Source organism: Ovis aries, chromosome 21 (genome assembly GCF_016772045.2).
Source record: "Ovis aries strain OAR_USU_Benz2616 breed Rambouillet chromosome 21, ARS-UI_Ramb_v3.0, whole genome shotgun sequence".
NCBI classification, from domain to species: Eukaryota; Metazoa; Chordata; class Mammalia; order Artiodactyla; family Bovidae; genus Ovis; species Ovis aries.
In genome coordinates, this window is record NC_056074.1 from 1,702,737 (window position 1) to 1,726,619 (window position 23,883).

Below are 23,883 nucleotides of genomic sequence, written 5' to 3' on the forward strand. Positions count from 1 at the left end.
CTAGTCCTGGTCTCTTCTGTACTGCCCTCTCTCCAAGCCACTTGTGAACAACTGCTGGCACCAAATGTCAACCCTGAACTAAATATAAGACCTGAAGTTCTGCACTTGATTCTACTTCAGTCCTTTGGGTAAAAACAAAAAGCTTCAGGGACTTCTTTGGAGATCCTGTGGCTGGGACTCTGAGCTCCCAAGGCAGGGGCCCAGGTTTGATCCCTGGCTGGGGAACTAGATCCCACGTGCCACAACGAAAGATCCCTCAGGATACAACTGAGACTTGGTGCAGCCAAATTAATTAATTAAAATTTAAAAAAAGCTTCAGTAGTTACTTCAGGCCAGGCAGGGGATAGGAAATGAATTGCTGTCGCTTAGTCACTCAGTCATGTCTGACTCTTTGCGACCCCATGGACTGTAGCCCACCAGGCTCCTCTGTCCATGGCATCTTCCAGGCAAGAATACTGGAGCAGGCTGCCATTTCCTTCTCCAGGGGATCTTCCCCACCCAGGCATGGAACCCGAGTCTCTGTGTCTCTTGCATTGGTAGGCAGATTCTTTATCATTGAGCCGCCAAGGAAGCCTCAAATACCCACCACCAGTAAAGAGAGTGAAATCTTGCTTATTGAGCTTTGTGCGCGCACTTACATGAGTTGAGTTGGGCATGACTTAGCGACTAAACAACAACAACACTTTACACTAAACTCTTGTTATTTGCTTCAAACTCCTGAACTAGCTGGGATCTGCCTGTCTTCTACCATGATCTGCAAAGAAACTTGGCTTAACCAGAACCAGTCCAGGTCAAGCACAGGTCGATCTGTCCTGTAATTCTCATTAGCTTTTTACACAGCTAATCAAAGTTTATTCTTTGAGATACGAAGCATGCCTTGGGTTTTCTGGAAATTCAAGTTTTCTGTATGAAAGAAATTTTAAGGGGGAAAAAAAAAACTTTCTGCCTAGCTTTAACTGAAGAAATGACTGACTTCTTTGCCTATGATCAGCACTCGGCCACAGGCTTTGGAAGCTGAAAGATAAACGACGCAGAACTTTCAACTTTCTACCCTTAAATTACTCTTTGAGAACCCCCAAGCTGGTTTTGAAATTGTCTGGTTATCTGAGAGGAGAAGTAGTAGCCCTAATAACAAATGTAAAAAACAAGTCGATACGCGGACAAATGCTTGGAAGATGTTAAGCAAAGTAGAAATAAAACCATATACCTAAATGATTACAATGACATAAAAGAAGGTATATGCATAAATGAATGAGGAGAAAAGAAAAAACACACGTGATTAGGGGAGAGCTACAGAATGAATATAAGGAGTTATTGAATTGCCGTGTTTCCTGTGGCTGTATTTAAATATTTATTTTTTTTAAAGTTTCCCTACATTATTTGTGAAACTAAAGGAACAAGGACTGAATAACAAAATAACTAAAATGGCCTGTGATAAACAAGAAATGCTAAATAGCGTTTTTAAAAAAGTACTGTGAGGCTTGGCCTTCCGAGGTGGCACTAGTGGTAAAGAACGCGCCTGCCAAGGCAGGAGACATAGGAGACACGAGCTTGATCCCTGGGTCAGGAAGCGCCCCTGGAGGAGGGCACGGCTCCCCATGCCCGTGTTCTTGCCGGGGAATCCCATGGACAGAGGAGCCTGGCAGGCTACAGTCCACAGGGGCACAGAGTTGCACATGACTGAAGCAATTTAGCACACATCTATGCACACACGCACTGTCGGGCTTTAGGCTGAAAGGAAACTCTACAGAAAATTGGAAAAGAAATGGACAAATTCTCTTGAGGCAACCTGGCTGTTATGAACCCATGTCTTTTCTTGTTTTCTTTTTTTTTTTTTTTGGTATAGAGTTTACACAGACTCATGTAAAATGTCAGTGTCTAATACAGGAAATAGTTTTATATTGTCATTCAATAGAGGGGCTATTTTTAAAGAAGGTTGTTGGCTTTTTTTCCTAAAAATTTTTAGTCCAAAGTTGTCATTCTAGCATTCATATTTTAATTCAACCACTCTCAAAAATGCTCCTTATTTAAATCAAGAGAAAGAAGCCTTTCCAGCGCCAGCATGAAAGGAGACAGCGTTTGGCATTATGCAGGACAGACATAACGTTGCAGAACGTTTTGGAAATATGTGGCCTGAACGTTCAAAACAGACAGAACAGGGAAAGGGAAAACTGAGCAGAAAAAGGATCTTTGTGATTTTTAGGCTTATGGTCCTCTCCTTGCTTGGACATTCATCTCTCCTGTCATAAGTGTTTTCTAAGTGTCCATCTGCAGACCATCAGTAAACTATGGTATTGCCTTCTAGATATTAAAATTGAATTTTTAAAATACTCTCAAGTTTTAACAACACAAGAGCCTGTATTTATTTATCTGTAAGGTTAAGCAGGCTGTTGAGTCCCTACCCACTACTATGCTACTCATATCACCTCCAATGAAGGGAGTTTGTGCTAACTAGGGTGTGAGGGGAGTAGGCATTTTTGAAGCCCATAGCCCACAGCCCACAGCCCACCTACTGACAAGGAAACAATGATCTTTAAGATTCAATTCACAGAACTGTCTGGCAGCCCTCCTATGATGGGAGGCTTTGGTTATTTCAGTCTGAGGCCACGGGCTTGTTGACCCATCAGAAAAAAAGCCACAGAGTTTATTATGCAGTCTTTTCTCTTCTCCATTTCAGAAAAATCTGAGATTGAACACAATAAAAGGAAACTCTTTCTTTGCTGTCAATGATGGAAAACATATTACTGAAATGCCAAGAACTTAATACACTATCACTGAGCAAATAGGGCAGTTGCTTGGCCAAAAATTCCATTTGGAGACATGCCAGTGGTAACTATGAGAATTTTACATGGTGATAAATACTACTGAGGGTCCAGTGCCATGCATGATGCTGCCGTCTGCAACAGCTCTCACCTGCTTCTATGGTATACATGAGTTCTGCATTTTCCCCTTTGTCTTTGTCCAGAGCCGTCACCTGCAGTACAGCTGATCCCAGAGCAGCCGATTCAAACACAGATGCTTCATAGAGTGGGTTGGTAAAATAAGGGCTGTGATCGTTAGCATCTTCCACATTCACAATGACTCGGGCCAAGTTTCTTCGATAAGGAAACTCCTGATCTCTGACCTTGAGGCAAAATACAAGAAGCAATAGGACTAAAATCTTTAAGTTGCAAAGAATTCACATGGCTGTGCCTACAGTGAAATCAAAATGAAATCATGCACGGAAAGTGCTTGACCCATTCCCAGGCCGAGTAGGTTCTCAGTAACTAACAGTGCTTCTAGCAAGCGAGGACACTGATTGTGAACACGGTGAGAGCTGGGGCCACACTGGATTGCTCAGCATTATGCCTGGCCTCTGGCCTGTGTCCAGTTCATGCTTGTGGAACTGAAGCCTGAATATCACAAATATAGCACTTCCCTCTGGTCTCCCTCACCCAGCCCTCTGTAATTTGCCTGCACAGTTGCTAGTGGAATGGTGAGTGGCAGCTCTTCTAAAGGGGAAACTGAAATGTGGAAGTAATGAATGCAATGCAGGCACTGTCATTCATTCATTCATTCAACAAACATTTACTATCATCTATTATCTGTGAAGCTCCAGGATGGCCCCCGGTGTTTCAGCACTGATTCTGATACAGTTCCTGCCCTCAGTAGTTGACTAGGGAATGCAAACAAGTAAGTAGTCAGATAAAAGGCAAAAAGATAAATGCCAAAATATGAGTAAGCAGTAAGAAGAATGTAGCCTAGCTTATAAAACCAAGTAGAAGTGGTAAAATGCTGGGGGAGGTGGTGTGTGGCATATATTTCAGGCAAGAGGAACCAACATAAATAAAGGTCCAGAGCTAAGAGAGAACCCTAACCACTGGGAAGATGAACCAAATCTTAATTTCTAAAATGTGACACCCCTACACGGTGAAATAACAAAGAACCTTGCCTGACTGCTTTAAAGTTCTCCCTGGTTTGCATATGGCAGGAGCTTAATTCAGTCCAGTTCAGTTGCTCAGTTATATTCGACTCTTTGCTATCCCATGGACTGCAGGACGCCAGGCTTCTCTGTCCATCACCAACTCCCAGAGCTTAGTAAAACTCATGCCCATCGAGCCAGTGATGCCATCCAACCATCTCATCTTCTGTCATCTCCTTCTCCTCCTGCCCTCAATCTTTCCCAGCATCAGGGTCTTTTCTAGCAAGTCAGTTCTTCGCATCAGGTGGCCAAAGTATTGGAGTTTCAGCTTCAGCATCAGTCCTTCCAATGAATATTCAGGATTGATTTCCTATAGGATGGACTGGTTGATCTCCTTGCAGTCCAACGGACTCTCAAGTCTTCTCCAATACCACAGTTCAAAAGCCATCAGTTCTTCAGTGTTCAGCTTTCTTTATAGTCCAACTCTAACATCCATACATGACTATTGGAAAAAATATAGCTTTGACTAGATGGACCTTTATTGGCAAAGTAATGTCTCTGCTTTTTAATATGCTGTCTAGGTTGGTCATAGCTTTTCCTCCAAGGAGCAAGTGTCTTTTAATTTCATGGCTGCAGTCACCATCTGCAGTCATTTTGGAGCCCAAGAAAATAAAGTCTGTTACTGTTTCCATTGTTTCCCCATCTATTTGCCCTGAAGTGATGGGACCAGATGCCATGATCTTAGTTTTCTGAATGTTGAGTTTTAAGGCAGCCTTTTCACTCTTCTCTTTCACTTTCATCAAGAGGCTCTTTAGTTCCTCTTCACTTTCTGCCATAAGGGTGGTGTCATCTATCTGCATATCTGAGGTTATTGATATTTCTCCCGGCAATCTTGATTCCAGCTTATGCTTCATCCAGGCCAGCTTTTCGCATGAGGTACTCTGTATATAAGTTAAATAAGCAGAGTGACAATATACAGCCTTGATGTACTCCTTTCCCAATTTTGAACCAGTCCTTTTTTCCATGTTCAGGTCTAACTGTTGGTTCCTGACCTGCATACAGATTTCTCAGGAGGCAGGTCAGGTGGTCTGGTATTCCCATCTCTTGAAGAATTTTCCACAGTTTGTTTGTGATCCACACAGTCAAACCAGTCTACTTTGGTGTAGTCAATAAAGCAGAAATAGATGTTTTTCTGGAACTCTCTTGCTTTTTTGATGGTCCAACGGATGTTGAGCTTGTGAGATGAGGGCACTTGTGCAGTAGTTTGAGCATTCTTTGGCATTGCCTTTTTTGGGGATTGGAATGAAAACTGACCTTCTTCAGTCCTGTGGCAGACGCTTGCAACTAATCAATTCTATAACACATGATTTTGCTATAATTGTATGTAGCATTAATCCAATGTGTGCTTTTTTCCTCATTCAGGTGTAGATCCCCTAACTTCAGAGAGACTTGAAGAAATTAGAAAATCTACCAAGAAAGGCCCTATCCCTTACCCTACCTTTAGATATAAGGGGAAGGGGTTTTCAAAAATAGTATCTGAAAGGAGTTGAGCAAAATGACTAAAAGGGCTTAGTTTGGAGAAAGGCAGCATAAAGGAGTTGTTTGCTCTGAACACTCAGCTACATAAAAGATAAATGATACAGGATGAGCACACTGAACTCTGAGTTATTTAAGGAAAGAATGAACAGACACAGCTTGAAAAATGGTAAGAACGGTGTTAGTCACTGGGAGGGGGTTTCTGTTCCTGAAGAGATACATGTAAATGCTAGTCAGTTAGCATGCTAAGTTCCCTGTCTATAGACCAGCCTGCTCCACCTAAGGACCAAGCTGGACTCTATACTTTGGGATTATTGAAATCTAGGTCTTTTCCAATCGAATGTCCAAGGGTGCAAGGACTTTGTCTCTTTTATATCCTCAGTGCCTAGAACAGAATGTAATCACAGTGGGTGCTAGAGAAATATCTGTTCAATGAATGCATGAATGAGCAGCCAGAGGAATGCATCTGATGAACTTGAGTCCCTCCTCTGTTCCCCGCACTCTCAGCTGGCAACCACAGCCAACACCACGGCACTCAGCTTTCCTCTTGCCCAGAGAGGTTTCCAGGCTTGGAAAGAAAGAGCAGCACTTACTGGAACATTACTTCAGCTGCTTGGGAACTGATAGCATCTTAGTGCATCTTGGAGTCAATCAGTACAGAAATTAAGTCTCTGCCCTTCTACCCAGTCTTAAGGAACTCAGGGGTCTCTGATGGGCAGTAGCTGTGAAATTGCCCACGGATAGTTAAAGGGACAGGTTTTAGGTCATAAACAAGGGTGTTTTCTTACTAATCTTTACTTCTCATTTATGCAAACTCATCAAACTTTGCTTTATAATGAAAGTGACTTCTACATAATTTGGAGACACTATGAACCCAAATTTAGACTTATTTCTCAAGGCTTTGGGGAATTCTGAGATTTTTGTGAGCCAGTATGTATCACTAGGTCAAATGCCAGTGCAACAAGTAATAAATCAGTCCTCTCTTCTAAGGACTAAGGACTGTACAAGTCAAATAAAGGATTACCCTGTGATTATCTTCTCGAGGAACTTTTTTTTAAATTTCCACCAAATCTTCTGGACATGAACTAATACCACAGCCTTGGAGATTTATGGAAACACGGTCTGTTACTTCCCTCTCAAGTCAGGTGTCATGAGCCTTTACTGTACAATTCGTCTAAATTTCAGTTTGGCAAAAATAGGGAGTCACTACCTAACAATAGTAATTCCTCGCTGAAGTAAAAAGGTAATAATGAAGGCAACCCTGCTGTGAAAAGATCAAATTTACTACTACTTACAAAATTCAAGGGCCCTGCCCGCCTGGCGGCTAAGGCGTGTGCCTTAAGAAGGTGCTTCTGCTAGAAAAGCATTAAGCAGTCGGGTCCTACCATTACGTGCAGGATGTGCTTGTCTTGCGCCTCGTGGTCCAGCCTCTCAGCCGTGTAGAGGACACCTGTGTTGGGGTCTATGCGGAACTTCCTCATGCTGATGGAGTCGATGCTGCTGTGGACAGTGTAGCTCAGCTTGTGCTTCTCGTCTCTGTCTGTGGCTTCAATCTGCAGGATTTCTGTATCGGGAAGCACATCCTCGGAAATGGTCACATCGTAATTTGGCTGAGAGAATTCTGGGCCATTATCATTATTATCCAGCACTTTGATAAATACCTACAGTTAAAAGACAAGAGTGATGACCGATGCCAATTTACTCACTGATAATAAAAGAGGCCCCTCCCTCTCTCTTCCCTCCATGTCCTTGGATCCTAGCTTCAAATAGCTGTTTTAATAGGTAGGGAGATTCTTACGAAAGTGCGCTGTAATTAGAGATTGACAAGAAACCAGCAGTTCACAATAACAGGAATATAAACTGTGAGGATCAATATTCTCACTATTAACTGAACAGATGAGATGACCCCAGGAGGATGATAATTCCGGAAGATTATCTGAGGTGCAATGTAGGACATCCCAAGGTGACCTCAGTTTGTTAAGTTCCCATTGTCTTACATTCTGGTTATGTGCTCTGACTGCTCGATAGCGGACTCAACTTGGAGGCAATGACAAGACAAGCAACAGGAAGAGGCAAAGAAAAAAGAGGAGAGAGCAGAGGCGCTTCTCCTTAGGACAGAGGTCTACTGAAGAGCATGGTGCTAATGCTAATGGTAGCTAGAGCATGGTCCCAGGTAGTTTCTTTTTAGAAAGTATTTTGTTTCCAAACTTTTCAGGAGAATTTTGTAAAAGTCATAGCTTGATGAACCCTTGAGTATTCATCACTCAGCTTTGGCAATGATCAGTTCATGACTAATCTTGCTTTATCTTTATGCCTGTTCATTCCCATCTGCTCCTTTGTATTATTTTGAAACACATCCTAGCCATCATGTAATTTCAGTGTACATCTCTAAAAGACAGGGAGTCAAAGTACACACACACATATCAGACACACTCACAATACCACTACTGCATCTAAACAGAGAAAACAACAATTCCTTAATGTCTTTAAATGTTCAGTTGGTGTTCATACTTCTGTAATTGTTTAATGGCAACCCACTCCAGTGTTCTTGCCTGGAAAATTCCATGGACAGAGGAGCCTGGTAGGCTACAGTTCATAAGGTTGCAAAGAGCTGGACACAACTGAGTGATTTCACTTTCACTTATATGCTTGTGCACTTGTGAATATACATTTTCATTTAACCAAGATGTGCAAATAAGGCACACGCACTGCACCTGATCGATGTCTCTTTCAGTCATCTCTTAATCTGTAGCTTCTCCCCCTACTTCTCCCTTGCAATTTTCATGTTGCCATTGTTGTTAATCAAAAAGCTGAGCCATTTCTTCTTTTGTTCCTACAGTCTGAATTTTGCTTATTGTATCCCTATAGTTTGTTTTACATGTTCCTCTGTCCCCTGTATTTCTTATCTTGGCAGTTTTATGTAGAAGACTTAATAAAATTCCCATTCAATTTCCTTCTTCCTTTTCTTTCTTTCTTTTTTTTTGACAGAAGCCCCTCATGGGTGAAACTGTGTATTTCCATCTGAAGATACATAATATCCAGTTCTCTATCTTATTCTGTGATATCGGCCATTGATGATCATGACCCAATGTAAATTCATTAAAGTGTAAAACAGCACCACTTTAATTCTATGATTTCTTCCTCAATTATTAGCCAGAATAGTTCTAAAAAGAAACTTCTCTTTAATTATTTGGTTACTTTGAAGTACACTTCATGTAAGGGCTTTCTCAGTGGCTCAGCCGTAAGGAATCTGCCTGCAATGCAGGAGATGCAGGCTTGACCCCTAGGTCGGGAAGATCCCCTGGAGGATGGCACAGCAACCTACTCCAGCACTCTTGCTTGGAGAATTCCATGGACAGAGGAGCCTGGTGGGCTGCGGTCCGTGGGATTGCACAGAGTTAGGACATGACAGAAGTGACACTGCATGCACACACGTATACACACTTCAGGTAGAAAAGGGCCATATTTATTGACGGACACACGGCCCTTCTTTGGCCTTCTCAAGTTGGCTCTTGTGATGTTCTTACACAACCCAAGTAGTCTTTGATAGTTTTCTTGTTTTCCAGGAACTGTTACTGGTAATTTTTTCTGTCATCTTATACATATCTCTGCTCCATTCTTGATTTATCTATAACTTCAAGATGTGTTGGTTTCTTTTTGGTTAGAAGTGGCATTTAGAAACCATGATCTGGTGTTAGGAATGCTTATTGTTGTCAGCTTTGGTATTTTTTAGCAGAGTCAACAAAGCATTTTTAATAATTATGTCATGAGTTCATATTGATAGTACCAATTCAAAACTAAGTTGTTAACAACTCTGTCCATCAGTGGATTGGCACAGCCGGGGCCCATTCCCCCACCCCCACCCTGAGCCATGTGGCCAACTACACTGGGATCCGACCTTGTCCACAGTGGGCCATTGGCCACTGCATGCGGCAGGGCCTGGCAGCTAACAGGGATGACAGCCAGCCTGCCCACCAGCACATCCACAGTAGTTGACCGTCACAACAAAAGAGCCCATGGAACCCACAAAGGAGACATCACTAGAACATACAGCCCTTGTATCAAGAGGCTAGTATGTTGCTGAGCTGCAAAGGCTATCTCCTGCACAATGTGACTTTTCCCAGAGAAACATAACTGAACTACCTAATACATAAAACAAATATAGAAAATATAGAAAATGAGGAGATGGAGCATATGCCCTAAATGAAAGACCAAGACCACACCCCAGAAGACACTAAGCAAAGTGGAGATGAGCAATCTTCCACCATCGAGTTTAAGACGATGATCATAAAGATGTTTGATGAGCTTGGGAAAATAAAATGGATGAGCTGAGTGAGAAGTTTAACAAAGATTCAGAAAATATAAAGAAGAACCAAATGGCTGAGGAATACAATAACCGAAGAAACAAATACTCCAGAAGGAATCAACAATAGGTTAGGTGATGTGGAGGAAAGGATCAGGGAACTGGAAGATAGAGCATCGGAAATTCCAAGCTGAACAGAAAAAACAAACAAACAAAAACAGAATTTAAAAAAAAGAGGATAATTTAGCAGACCCTTGGGGCAACATAAAACACACTAATAAACACACTAAAGGTCCCAGAAAGAGAACAGAGAGAGAAAGGGGGAAGATACTATATTTGAAGATATACTAACTGAAATTTTTCCTAACCTTGGAAGTGAAACAGACATCCATGTACAGAAGCACAGAGAGTCCACAGCAAGACATATTATAATTAAAATACCAAAATTAAATATAAAAAGGGAATCTTAAAAGCAGCAAGAGAAAAGCAACTAGTTATAAACAAGAAGACTCTAGTGGCACTATCAGCTGACTTTTCAGCAGAAAATTTACAGGCTAGAAGTAAATGGCATGATATATTCAAGTGCTGAAATGGAGAAAAAAATCTATCACCCAAAATAACCTGTCTGGTAAGGTATTATTCAGAACTGAAGGAAAGTTTTAAAAGACAATCATAAGCTAAAGGCATTCATCACCACTAAGACAACTTTACAAGAAATGTTGAAAGGATTTCTCTAAGTGGAAAAGAAGAGGCCACAAATAGAAACTTTGAAAAAAAAAAGGTTATGACTGGAGAAACCTCACTGGAAAAGGCAAAATATAGGAAAGGTAGTGGATCAAAACACTTATAAAGCTCAGTAGGAAGGTGAAAAGACAAAAGTAATAAACCATCTTTATCTATAATAAGTAGATAAGTAATACACAGAATAAAATAATGTACAACATGTAGTCAAAAATGTGGGAGCAAAGGAGTAAAGAATGTAAGTCTGTTAAAATGCATTCAAGCTTAAGAAATAATGAACTTAAAATCAATAGCCATACATAAAGATGTTATATATAAATCTCATGGTCATGGTGTTATATATAAAGATGTTATATATAAATCACAAATCAAAAGCCTAATAAACACACACACCAAAATAATAATAAAGATAAAAGAATCCAAATAAACACTAAAGATAGTCATCAAATCACAAGGGAAGATTGCAAGGAAAGAAAAGGAATAAAGGCGAACTACAAAAACAATCAAAAAACCATTAACAAAATGGCAATAAGTACATGTTTATCAATAATTAAATGAAAATAGACCACACACTCCTACAAAAGACATAGAGTGACTGAATGGATAAAAGAAGACAAGACCTATATACATGCTGCCTACAAGAGATTCATTTCATACCTAGAAAAATATACACACTGAAAGCGACAGAATGGATAAAGGCACACCATGCAAATGGAAAGCGAAAGAAAGCTGGAGTAGCAGTACTTAGACAAACCAAACTTTAAAACAAAGACTGCAACTATATACAAAGAAAGACATTACATAGTGTTAAGGGAATCAATCCAACAAAAAGATAATAAATGCAAATAGGTATTTATCCAACATGATGTGGCTATCATTTAGTTGCTAAATTGTGACTGACTCTTTTGTAACTCCATGGACTATAGTCCCTCTGCCCATGGGATTTCCCAGAAAGAATATTGGAGTGGGTTGCCATTTCCTTCTCCAGGGAATCTTCTCAATCCAGGGATTGAATCCACATCTCCTAAATTTTCAGGTGGATTCTTCACCACTGAGTCACCAGGGAAGCCAATTAAGTGCATAAATACATATAGCAAATATTAACAAACATTAAGGGAGAGAAGAGTAGGAGACTCTAACACTCCACTTCAATCAATGGATAGATCATCCAGACAGAAAACCAGTAAGGAAACATTGACCTTAAATGACACATTGACTAGATGAACTTAATTGATATATATATAATATTATATATATCAATCTCTCTATCTATATGTATATATATATATATATAGAACATTCCACTCAAAAGCAGCAGAATACACATTCTTTTCACATGCACATGGAATATTCTCCAGGACAGATCACATGCTAGGCTAGAAAATAAGTCTCAGCAAGTTTAAGAACACTGAAACCATATCAAGCATCCTTTACAGCCACTACAGTATGATACTAGAAATCAACCACAAGCAAAAAAAAAAAAAAAAAAACCCACAAATATGTGGAGTTGAAACAGTATACTACTCAACAACCAATGGTCACTGAAGAAGTCAAACAAGAAATTAAAAAATGCCTGGAGACAAATGAAAATGGAAATACAATGATCTAGCATCTATGGGACACAGCCAAAGCAATTCTAAGAGGGAAGTATATAATGATATACGTCTACCTCAAGAAACAAGAAAAACCTTTGGCCAGACTCATCAAGAAAATAAGGGAGAGGGCTCAAATAAATAAAATTAAAAATGAAAGGGATGTTACAACTCATGCCATAGAAATACAGAGAATTATTCAAGAGATTACTACAACAAATTTTGTGTCAGTAAAATGGACAATCTAGAGGAAATATATAAATTCCTAGAAACATAATCTTTCTAAGACTGTATCAGGAAGACAGAAAATATGAACAGATCAATTATCAGCACTGAAACTGAGTCAGTATTAAAAAAAAAAAAAACCTGCCAGCAAATGAAAGTGTAGGACCAGATGGCATCACAGAACTCTACAATACATTTCAAGAGTCAGTATCTATGCTTCTCAAAATATTCCAAAAAATTGAAAAGGAAGGAATGCTGCTGAATTCATTCTATGAGGCCGGCAGAACACTGGTACCAAAACCAGACAAAGACACCCCTCAAAAAGAAAATTATAGGCCAATATCACTGGTGAACAAGGATGCAAAAATCTTCAATAAAATATGAGCAAAATGAATTCAACAATAAATTAAAAAGATCATACACCATGATCAAGTTAGATTTATCTCAGGAATGGAAGGATGGGTGGTTCAATAACCACAAATCAGTGTGATCCACCACATTAACAAACTGAAGAATAAAAATCATATGATCATCTCAGTAGATGCAGAAAAGGCTTCTGACAAAATTAAACATAAATTTATTATTAAAAAGGTCAACAAAGTGAGTACAGAGGGAACACACCTCAAGAAAATAAAGACTATGTTGGACAAACCTACAGACAATATCATAATAAATGGTGAAAATGTGAAAGCATTTCCTCTAAGATAAGAAGCAAGACAAGGATGCTCACTCTTGACACTTTCAAATTTGGAAATCCTTTTCCATCTTGGAAATCCTAGCCACAGAATCAGACAAGAAATTAAATACTTCAAATTGGAAAAGAAATCACTGTTTACATGTGATATGATACTAAATTCAGTAAAGTTTCAGGATACAAAATTAATGTAAGTAAACCTGCATGTCTATAAACAATGAACTATCAGAAAAAGAATGTAAGAAAACAATGCAATTTACAATTGTACCAAAAAGAATAAAATGCTTAGGAATAAATCTAACTAAGGAGGTGAAAGGGCTGTACTCAGAAAATTACAAGACACCGACAAAGGAAGTTGAAGATGACACAAAAAGATGGAAAAAGAAATCATCTTCTTGGATTGAAAGAATTAACACTGTCAAAATGACCATATTACCCAAGGCAATCTACAAATTCAAATACAACAATCCCTATATAAATGGCATTTTTCATAGAACTACAACAAATGCTTCTAAAATTTGTACAGATAGCCAAGACAATCTTGAGAAGAAAGAACAAAGTTGCAGGCATCATATTCTGACTTCAAACTATTCTACAAAGCTACACTAATCAATGAGGTATGGCACCTCATCAAAACAGAGACAGAGAGATCAGTGAAAAAAAACAGAGAATCCAGAAATGAATCTATGCTTATTTGATCCATTAATCTATGACAAAGGAGGCAAGACAGTACAATGGGGAAAGGTCAACCTCTTCAATAAATGATGTTGGCAAAACTGGACAGCTATATGCAAAACAATCAAACTGAATTATTGATACTTTCTTATACCATATGAAAAATAAACTCAGAAGGATTAAAGACTTAAATGTAAGACCTGAAACCATAAAACTCAGTAGAAAACATAGGCAAAATACCCTTTGACACTGGGCTTAGCAATATATTTTTTGTATATGTCTCCTTAGACTACGGGAATGAAAACCAAAAAAAAAAAAAAAAGAAACTCTAAACAAAAAGACATTGGACTGCACCAAACTGAAAAACATCTGTGTAGTGATGGAAACTATCAACAAAACAAAAAGACGACCTACCGAATGGGAGAAGATATTTGCAAATGATCTATCTGATAAGGGGTTAATATGCAAAATATACAAAGAACTCATGCAACTCAACATCAGAAACCCAATCTGATTAGAAAATAAGCAGAGGCCCTGAACAGACACGCTCCAAAAGAGACTTACAGTTGGCCAGCAGACACCTGAAAAGGTGCTCACCATCACTAATCGTCAGGAAAATGAAAACAAATACAATGAGATATCACCTCACACTTGTCAGAGTGACTTATCGAAAAGGCCACAAATAACAAACATTGGTGAGGAAGCTGAGAAAATGAAACCTTCATGCACCATTAGTAGGAATGTAAATTGGCACAGCTGCTATGGAAAACAGTGTGCAGGTTCCTAAAACAATAAAAAATAGAACTGATACATGATCCAACAATTCCACTTCTGGGTATTTTTCTGAAGGAAACAAGAACACTAATTTAAAAAGACATATGTTCTCTTATGCTTAATTGCAGCATTATTTACTATAGCCAAGATATGGAAGCAACTATATATACATATATATATATACACACACACACATATATTTACACACACAGATACAGATTGTTTTAATGGAATACTACTCAGCTGTAAAAAATAATGAAATCTTGCCCTTTGTGATAATATGGATAGCCATAAAGAATATTATGCTAAATGAAATAACTCAGAGAGAGACAAATACCACATAACTTCATTTATATGTGGAATCTGAAAAACATAACAAACCAGAAAAAAACAAACACAACAAATATAAACACAAAACACAAACCTAACAAAAACAACCATAACAAAACAGAAACAGACTCATAGAAACAGAGAATAAATTGGTGGTTGCCAGACAGGAGAGAAGTGAGTATTTAAGGGAAATACGTTACAGGGATTAAGAAGTATAAACTTCCAGTAACAACATAAGTCACAAGGGTGAAATGTGATGTAATGCAAAAGGAATAGAGTTAACAATAGTTAACAATATAGCAACTTTTCATGGTGACAAGTTGGAAGTAGACTTACTGTGGTGATCATTTTATAAGGTATAAAAATACTGAGATACCATGTGGTACACCTGAAGTTAATACAATATTGTAAGTCAATTATACTTCAATATAAAACAAAACAAAAACAATGTTAAACTGCCTGTCAAGGTTTTTACATAATCTCGTTCTTTTTACACGTGTATCTTCTTTCTCCCATGATGACATTTCTCATGCTCAATGACATTTCTCATGCTCAATGACATCAGCATACTTATTCACCTGTCTGAATATTTACTTGTCTGAAATATACGCCACAAAATGTTTGAAAAACACCAATATTGTTATTATAATTATGGTCATTTGAATTGATCTAATATTCTTTTGCAGTTCTTTTTGTCCTTTAGATTTGTTCCACTAGGAATATATAGTCAAATTAGTACATGTAAAGTCATGTAGAATAGTTTTCCCTGTGCATACATGCTTCCAACTAGATACACATATAAATTTGTTTGCTTCCATTTACTTTCAAATTTTTGATTTGATTTTTTCACACTTAATTTCATTTTATATTATATGTAAAATTACCAGTGTTAAATTTACAGAAAAGTTATAGTCAAGCTTAGCTTCATTATTTTTCCTTTTCTTGTATTCCCTGCTCCTATAAGCAACCATTTTTTCCAGTAATGATATATTTTATCCATCTACTTTATCAGTCTAAACATATTGTATACACTTGCCCTCAACAAGCTATTTCACCTAACATTTTATCCGTGGTTCTCAACCGAGGAGGACCTTGTTTCCCAGGGCCATTTCACAGTGTCTGGAGATGGTTTTGGTTGTCACAACCTGGGGGGAGGAGTTTTCCTAGAACCTGGCGGGTGGAGGGCAGGGAAGCTGCTCAACCTTCTGTAACGCCCAGGCTAGCCCTGAGGCAGGAGGCAGATGGGCCCCTCCACACCAGTGTGAAGGGAGTAGAGGTTGGTTCCCTGTGGACTGAAACTGTGAAACAGCAATAGCAGGACGGCTGAGAGAGGAGTCTGCCGAGACAGAATATAATGGCCCACATACTCCTCATTCTCACAGTCAGGAAACCTCCCCAGCTACACAAGCACAGAAGGGCTCCTCGGAGGTCCAAGGGGAGTGATGCTAACCGATGCCGAGCTAGGCCTCTTTGGTGGAACCCACCTTGGCTAAGAGACGTGTGTGCACACATGGGAGGACCCTGAGACATATCAGATAGGTACTCTGAGCCAGGCAAGTCAGAATGACAGGCCAGGGGAAACCTGGAAGAAACGCCCCATCAGCTCATTTAAACTGTCACGAGAGCGTGACTGAGTCCGCCCGCGTGCCTGTCCACATGTACTGTACACTTTTTCCTCCTAAAAAATACTTGCTCACCACTTTCTTTGTGGGAATTCTTTTCTGCAAAGCCAAAGGGTGAGGGCCTTGTCACTGACCCTTGGTCTGGTGGCTAGGATACAGCACTCTACTGCCGCAGCCCGACCTCATCTCTGGCCGGGGACAGAAGCCCTGCCTCAAGCTGCTGCAGGCTGCGGCCACCTGAAGTCAGCCACTCGCAACAAAGAGCCATCTGACTCAAAAGGTCAATAATGTTGCTGCTTTATATCATGAAGACCATGCCACAACAGTGTAGAAATAATCTTCCAAGGGTAGATGTATTATAATTAATCCAACCAGTCCTCTACTGACGTTCATTTAAGATGTTTCCTATTATTGCTCTTACAATGAGCATGCAATAAAGAGCCTTGTGCCCATGTGTTTTCATAGTTTTGCTAACATGTATTTGTGTCCCTAAAATTGGGATTGCTAGCTCAAAGGAGAAGTGCTTATGATTTTCTGAAACACTTCCTATATTTCCGTGCCTATAAGTTTGATCATTTGGCATTTCTGTGGTTATATACAAGAATGACTGCCCTCTCACAGCCTTACCAACAGAGCATGCAGTAAAATTTTTGGTTAATCTAATAGATGAGAAATGGCAGCTCAATGTTATTTAGAATTTTCCTTTCTCTTATTACGAGTGAGGTTGAGCATCTTTTCACATGTTTAAGAACTGTTGGCTCCACTGCCTCCGAGAAAGGCCAGAGCCACAGTAGTGCTTTCCCACCTCAGTTCTCCTGTCCCAAGCTAAGGGGACATCCCTGATGGTGCCCCTGGGGGAGGCCTGGATGAGCGGTGGAGGTTTTTGCTCCGGTTTGCAGGGCCCTGCATCCAGCTAGATGCCCCCGCCCTCCACTGTTCTAGTGCCCTGTCCACAAGACCCCAGCCTACCCTCAGGAGCACACATGCACTTCCTTTCCTGTTAAAACTATCAGCTCATTCTCCTGTGGGTTGGATAGTCCTTTTTTCTGTTTATTTTGGAAGCATGATATAAATTTCCAATGTTGTCAACTTTGTCATTTATTTTTATTTTGTTCATGGAAACCTTGTTTTTTTGTCATGCAAAAGTTTTTATTTTATTTTCATGTAGTTGAATATGTCAATCTTTTCCCTGATTGCTTCTGGATGTTAAATCATAGTTTCACATTTCCAGGATTTGGTGATTACACGTTTTTCAAAAATAGAATTTAAATGCTTCTTTTTCTTACATTTTTATCTCTAATCCATTTAGAATTTCTCCTAGCATATTATGTGAGGAATGAGTCCAGTTTTATTTTTTTTCCACATGGCTCTCCATTTATCTCAATGATAATTTTTAGAATCCCCATGGATTTGAGTAGCCACTTTTACTCTATACTAAATTTACATATGCAAGTAGTATATTTCTGGCTTTTCTATTTTGTTCCATTGGTTTATCTGTCTTCTTGCATCAACATCAAAATGTTTTAATTATAGAGCCTTCGTAGTATTTTTTTTTTCCTTCCAGTTTCTGGAGACATAACTGACATAAAGCACCTTGTAAGTTTAAGATGTACAGCATAATGATTCCACTTCATGTAAGTCATGCAGTGATTTTCAGAAAGAGTTTAGTGAAATCTACCATCTCATATAGATACAAAGCTAAAGAAATAGGAAACACATTCTTCTCCGTGGTAAGAACTCTTAGGATTTACTCTAAACAAATTTCATGCATAACATATAGAAGTATTAATTATATTTGTTGTATTGAACATTACCTCCCTAGTACTTATTTATCTTATAATTGGAAGTTTGTACCTTTTGCTTAGGCTTCCCAGATGGCTTAGTAGCAAAGAATCTGCCTGCCAATGTAGGAGGTGCAGGAGATGTGGGTTTGATCCCTGGGTTGGGAAGATTCCCTGGAGGAGGAAATGGCAACCCACCCCAGTATTCTCGCCTGGAGAATCCCATGGACAGAGGAGCCTGGTGGGCTACAGGCCATGGGGTTGCAAAGAGTCAGACACGACCACGCAACTGAGCATGCACACAGGACAAGACGAGACCTTTTTTTGTACCTTCATCCAGTTCCCCCTCTTCCTACCACCTGCCTCCAGTAACCACAAGTATGACCTATTTTTCTGTGAATTCATTTGTTTGTTTCTGAAGTATAATTGACCTATGGGGCTTCCCCAGTGGCTCAGCGGTAAAGAATCCGCGTGCAATGCAGGAGCCACAGGAGACCTGGGTTCGATCCCTGGGTGGAGAAGATCCCCTGGAGGAGGGCATAGCAACCCACTTCAGTGTTCTTGCCTGAAGAATCCCATGGACAGAGGAGACTGGTGGGCTACAGTCCATGGGGTCACAAAGAGTTGGACACGACTGAAATGATGTAGCGTGAATTGACCAACAGCACTATGTTACTTCCTGATGTGTAAATAGTGATTCAGTATTTTCTTTATATACATTTTAATTATTTGGAAAAGCTACGCCCTCTCTAAGGTGTTTTTTTTTTTTTTTTTTTCTGGATTTTCCAGGCTATTCTTGCTTGCTGCTCTTCTAAATTAATTTATAATCAACTTATTGCATCTGACAAAACGATAGCATTTTAAATTTAGATCATATTAAAAGTACAGGATAATTAAGGGAGAACTAGTTTCTTGATGATAGAGTCTTTCTATCCAAGAATACAGTTTGTCTTTTTTCCTTTGTTCAAATCTACTATTTTTTCAGTAGTGTTTTAGTTTTCCACAAGTAGGCTTTGGACACTTTTAAACTTGAGATATATATATATATATATATATATATATGCTAACCTAAATGGGTTCTTTTTCATTACGCATTTTCAGTGTTGTTTTTTTTTTTTTTTTGGTCAGAGGGAGGTGAGTTATATATGTAGGCTATAAATGTTTGTTAAATTTATAACTTGTTACTTCACTAATTTTCCTATCTTTTAAAGTAGTTCCATTCACTCCTTGGAACTCTTCAGATATATAATTACACTATATACAAAGAGAGATTAATTTACCTTTTTCTTCACAACTCTTATAATACAAATTGCTTTATCTTAGCTAATTGAATTGGTGGATACTTGCAGCATACTGTTAAATAGTAGTGAAAACAGTGATAGTCTTGTCTTATCCCTAATAAGAAAGCCTTTAGTTGGTTCTCCATTAAATAATAGGCAGACTTTTGGCTGGAGTCTAAAAAATTACTTTCAGAAATAAATTTAGTTGGACCATGGTTGTCTGTATAAATACCTGTACTATACACCACTTTGGTGGAGATCGTTTTTGAGTGAGAGGAGAAGGGTGGTACCATGACTTATGTGCCAGGATGACTTACCATGGGGCTGAGCTTGACATGCAGACAATCTTTGCTTCTAGTTTATGGTAGAAAAATTTCAGAGAAGTGTGATGGAGGAATTTTGGGCATTGTTTTATCTCCACTGTATTTGGAAAGTCATACTAGATTCTTTGAATGCCATTTATTTCCTTTAAAAAGTTCCAGTTAACTTAGCCAAGATGCTAAAATATTTGTGTTCACAGAAGCTGTTATATTAATGGGATAAAAGAGCCTATCCAGCCAGCAAGCCTGACCTGACCTTCCTGAAGTTTCAAAGTTGATGTGCTCTTGAAAAGCTTGCCTCTTTCTACTTGCTTTGTCCTGAGCCTAATCTACAGTCAGAACAAGTGTTTCTCTGTAAAAGACTTCCTTTTCCTCATTTGCTTTTTATTTCCCACAGTTGGGGCCATTTGTGAGCTCCTGAACAACCAAACAAAGCAAAGTAACTTTCAAAGATGTTGTGTTCAAAATGGTAATTGAAAGGCCTAAAGAAGCACAATGGACTCTGAGCAGGAGGGACCCTGAGTGTGGGAAGTCTCCTCGGTGCTGGTTTCAGTGCTGCCCACCACAAACACTCCGGGTTTTGCAGGCTCGTCTGAGCCAAGTCTGGATAGATGCCGAGCCTCGCTTTACAAAGACTCATGGCATGAAGTGTCCATGGGCTGAGCTGAAGGGTAAGGCCTCTGTCTTTTATTAGAACCAATTAAATCCTGAATTACTGAAAATTCTGCCTCTGTTTGCATTCAGAACAATATTTAAAACACTCCACAGTTGTAATTTCAAGGATAATGCCTCTGGTATCCCCTCCAAGCTTGCAAGACCTGTTTTTGAATGCATCAAGAAGAAAAATCACATCAGCATGTGCTTGTTTTCCAGTTTATCAACTTATATCACATTCATTTCTTCAACTTTACTATCTTTAGCTTATCAATGTGACAAATGAGAATCAGAGATGTTAAGCAATTTGCCCAAGTCATAGTGGCAAGGCCACATTCAAACCTAGGTCTCATGGAGCCAAATTCTGCAGCATTCCATTATATCATTCCCACGTGCATTTAAGCTCTTGTTTAGCTGCTTAGTCATGTCTGACTCTTTTATGGACTCATGGACGGTAGCCCGCCAGGCTTCTCTCTCCATGGGATTTTGCAGGCAAGAATGCTGGAATGAGTTGCCATTCCACCCACCAGGGGATCTTCCTGACCCAGGGATCGAACCCCTGTTTCCTGCATTAACAGGCGGATTCTACCGCTGAGCCACCAGGGAAGCCCACATATAAAATTATACATGCATTAATTATAAATGTGCAAACATGATGTTCCGCTATACAAAAATCCTAATTTGCAAAACAGCTAACTGACATGACCATTCTCATTTAAGGAACATTAATCTTGAGATTATTCTGAACAGAAAGTGTACTGTTGCCTTTAAAGTTGGAATCCATTTTCAAGAATTGATTTGCTCATAAGTTGTCAGGCATGGATCTATTACATACAGTGAGATTTTTATCATTATCATTTTAACATAGACTCTCACAGTAGAGTTGGCTTGCTGCCTTATTTCATCTATTTAATTGCACTTGTTCCAGCATTGTCCTAACCTCAATATACAAGGAAGCTTTGGGCCCCTGCCCTTTTCATCTGCTAAGAAGGAGATAATGTTAAAGGAAACAAAAGCTATACCCAAAAGAGAGCATCCCTCGATCCAGGGGGTCATGGAGCGGCACTAGTTGTCATTTTTGTTGTTTAGTTGCTCAGTTGTCTATGACTCTTCTGGAACCCAATGGACTGTAGCCTACCAGGTTCCTCTGTCCATGGGATTTCCCAGGCAAGAATACTGGAGCAGGTTTCCATTTCTTTTTGGGGATCTTCCTGACCCAGGGATCGAACTGGAGACCCCAGCATTGGCAGGCATATTCTTTACAACTGAGCTACCAGGGAAGCCCCGAAGCAGCATTAACAAAAGTGATCTGTTTCTGCCCTCCACCCCCTTTTAAGCAGGTGCAAGTTGGAGGAAAAGACTAAGACAAAGTTCGAATCTTTAAGGTGAAAAGTAAAAGTGTTAGTCATTCAGTCCCATCTGACTCTTTGCAACCCCATGGACTGTAGCCTGTCAGGCTTCTCTGTCCATAGGATTTCCCAGGCAAGAATACTGGAGTGGGTAGCCATTCTCTTGGCCAGGGGATCTTCCCAACCCAGGGACGGAACCCAGATCTCCTGCATTGCAGGCAGATTCTTTACCATCTGAGCCATTCTTTTCAAGGGAGGCCAATATCACCTAGAGATAAAAGAGGAATGGAATCCCTGCGGTTGTCATGGGCAAGGCTAACCTAAGAATGCACATCATGGACCTCCCAGCCCCAAAGAGCACAGATCTGCTGGCAGGAAGACTTAGCGGTCAATTTCAATTAACTACTTTGTGGGGCTTAAGAAATATGGGGATGATCTGAAAGAGACTTTTAATCTCAGGTTTGGCTGTGGAGCAAACAAACACAAGCTGATTTTCATATCTTTATAAATCAAAGCAGGACTCAAATAAGGAAAGCATATTAAAACCACAAAAGCACATATCACGAGTCCCTGAATCAAATCAGTGTAATTTTGAGATTATTATTTGGGCGTGCATATCTCTGCTGCCTTTCACAAATAACAATAAAAGCCCCCACACATTTTATGGCTAGTAGGTATATTATTCAATTTTAAGTTGAGAAAAAATTATAATAAAACCTACATGTGTCTGGCAGGTCACAGATCTCAAGATACCTCATAGTACCTTATTTTATTCTTAACAATAACCCATGAAGTATGTAAGATTTTATTCCCATTGTGCCAGAGAAACTAGGTCTCATAGAGACGAGGCTCCCTTCTGTGGTAAGAAACTGGTTTAGGGTGGACTTTGAACAAGGGTCACCTGATTTAAGGTCAGTGCTCCTTCCAGTAGACAAAATGCTCCCCCTAATGAATTACCCAGTATACTTTGCATATATAGCTATGTAGGGGAAAGTTCCTGAGATGGTACCTGATTTTGGGTAGGAAGAAATGGGCTTGTACGATATCTCTTTACCTGTGTCCACCTAGGACAGCCACCTAACCTGTCTGTGCCTCAGTTTCTCACTGGAAAATCAATGTCATGATAAAACTTGATTTAACTACTCCCAGGACATCAGGCAAATGAAACTTAGAATGATGCTAATTGATTGTGCAAATGTTATATATTACTATAAATTTTTATCCATTGGTCTTTTAGGAGAGGCAGGCTCTCAGTTCAGTTCAGTTCGGTCCCTCAGTCGTGTCTGACTCTCTGTGACCCTATGAACTGTAGCACGGCTGGCTGCTCTGTCCATCACCAACACAGTGGTTATAAGATCACAAGCAGCAGGAGAGAGGAGAGGGCAGGGAGAACTGAGAGAGAAGCATGGAAATCCATGCATCACCACGTGTCAAATGGATGGCTACTGGGAAGTCTCTGTATAACACAGGGAGCTCAACCTGGTGGTCTGCAACGACCTAGAGGGGCAGGTTGGGGTGGGAGGTAGGGGGAGGCTCAAGAGGGAGGGAGCAAATGTGTACCTGGGGCTCATTCATGTTGATGTATGGCGGAAACCAAATGACACTGTAAAGCAAGTTTTGTTGTTTGTTGCTGTTCAGTCGCTCAATCGTGTCCAACTCTTTGTGACCCCATGTGCTGCAGCATCTCAGCCTTCCCTGTTCTCCACCATCTCCCGGAGTTGACTCAAATTCATGTCCACTGAGTTGGTGATGGCATCCAAGCATCTCATCCTCTGTCGTCCCCTTCTCCTCCTGCCATCAATCTTTCCCAGCATCAGAGTCTTTTCCAATGAGTCAGTTCTTCGCATCAGGTGGCCAAAGTATTGGAATGTCAGCTTCAGTATCAGTCCTTCCAATGAGTATTCAGGACTGATTTCGTTTAGGATGGACTGGTTGGATCTCCTTGCAGTCCAAGGGACTCTCAAGAGTCTTCTCCAATACCACAGTTCAAAAGCATCATTTCTTTGCTGCTCAGCCTCTTTATGATCCAACTCTCACATCCATATATAACTACTGGAAAACACATAGTTTTGGCTAGACAGACCTTTGTCGGCAAAGTAATGTCTG

At 39.8% G+C, this 23,883-nt stretch overlaps 1 protein-coding gene across 1 annotated transcript in view; it reads right to left on the reverse strand.

Annotated features, from left to right (window-relative positions):
• The window catches only part of FAT3 (FAT atypical cadherin 3), an 817,465-nt gene that overhangs the window by 120,044 nt on the left and 673,538 nt on the right, over positions 1-23,883 (reverse strand). The window contains exons 9-10 of the mRNA XM_060404221.1: positions 6,823-7,098; positions 2,914-3,124 (exon numbers count right to left, since the gene is read on the reverse strand). Of these exons, the coding sequence (XP_060260204.1) occupies positions 2,914-3,124; positions 6,823-7,098 (487 nt within the window). The remainder of the gene's footprint in view (positions 1-2,913; positions 3,125-6,822; positions 7,099-23,883) is intronic.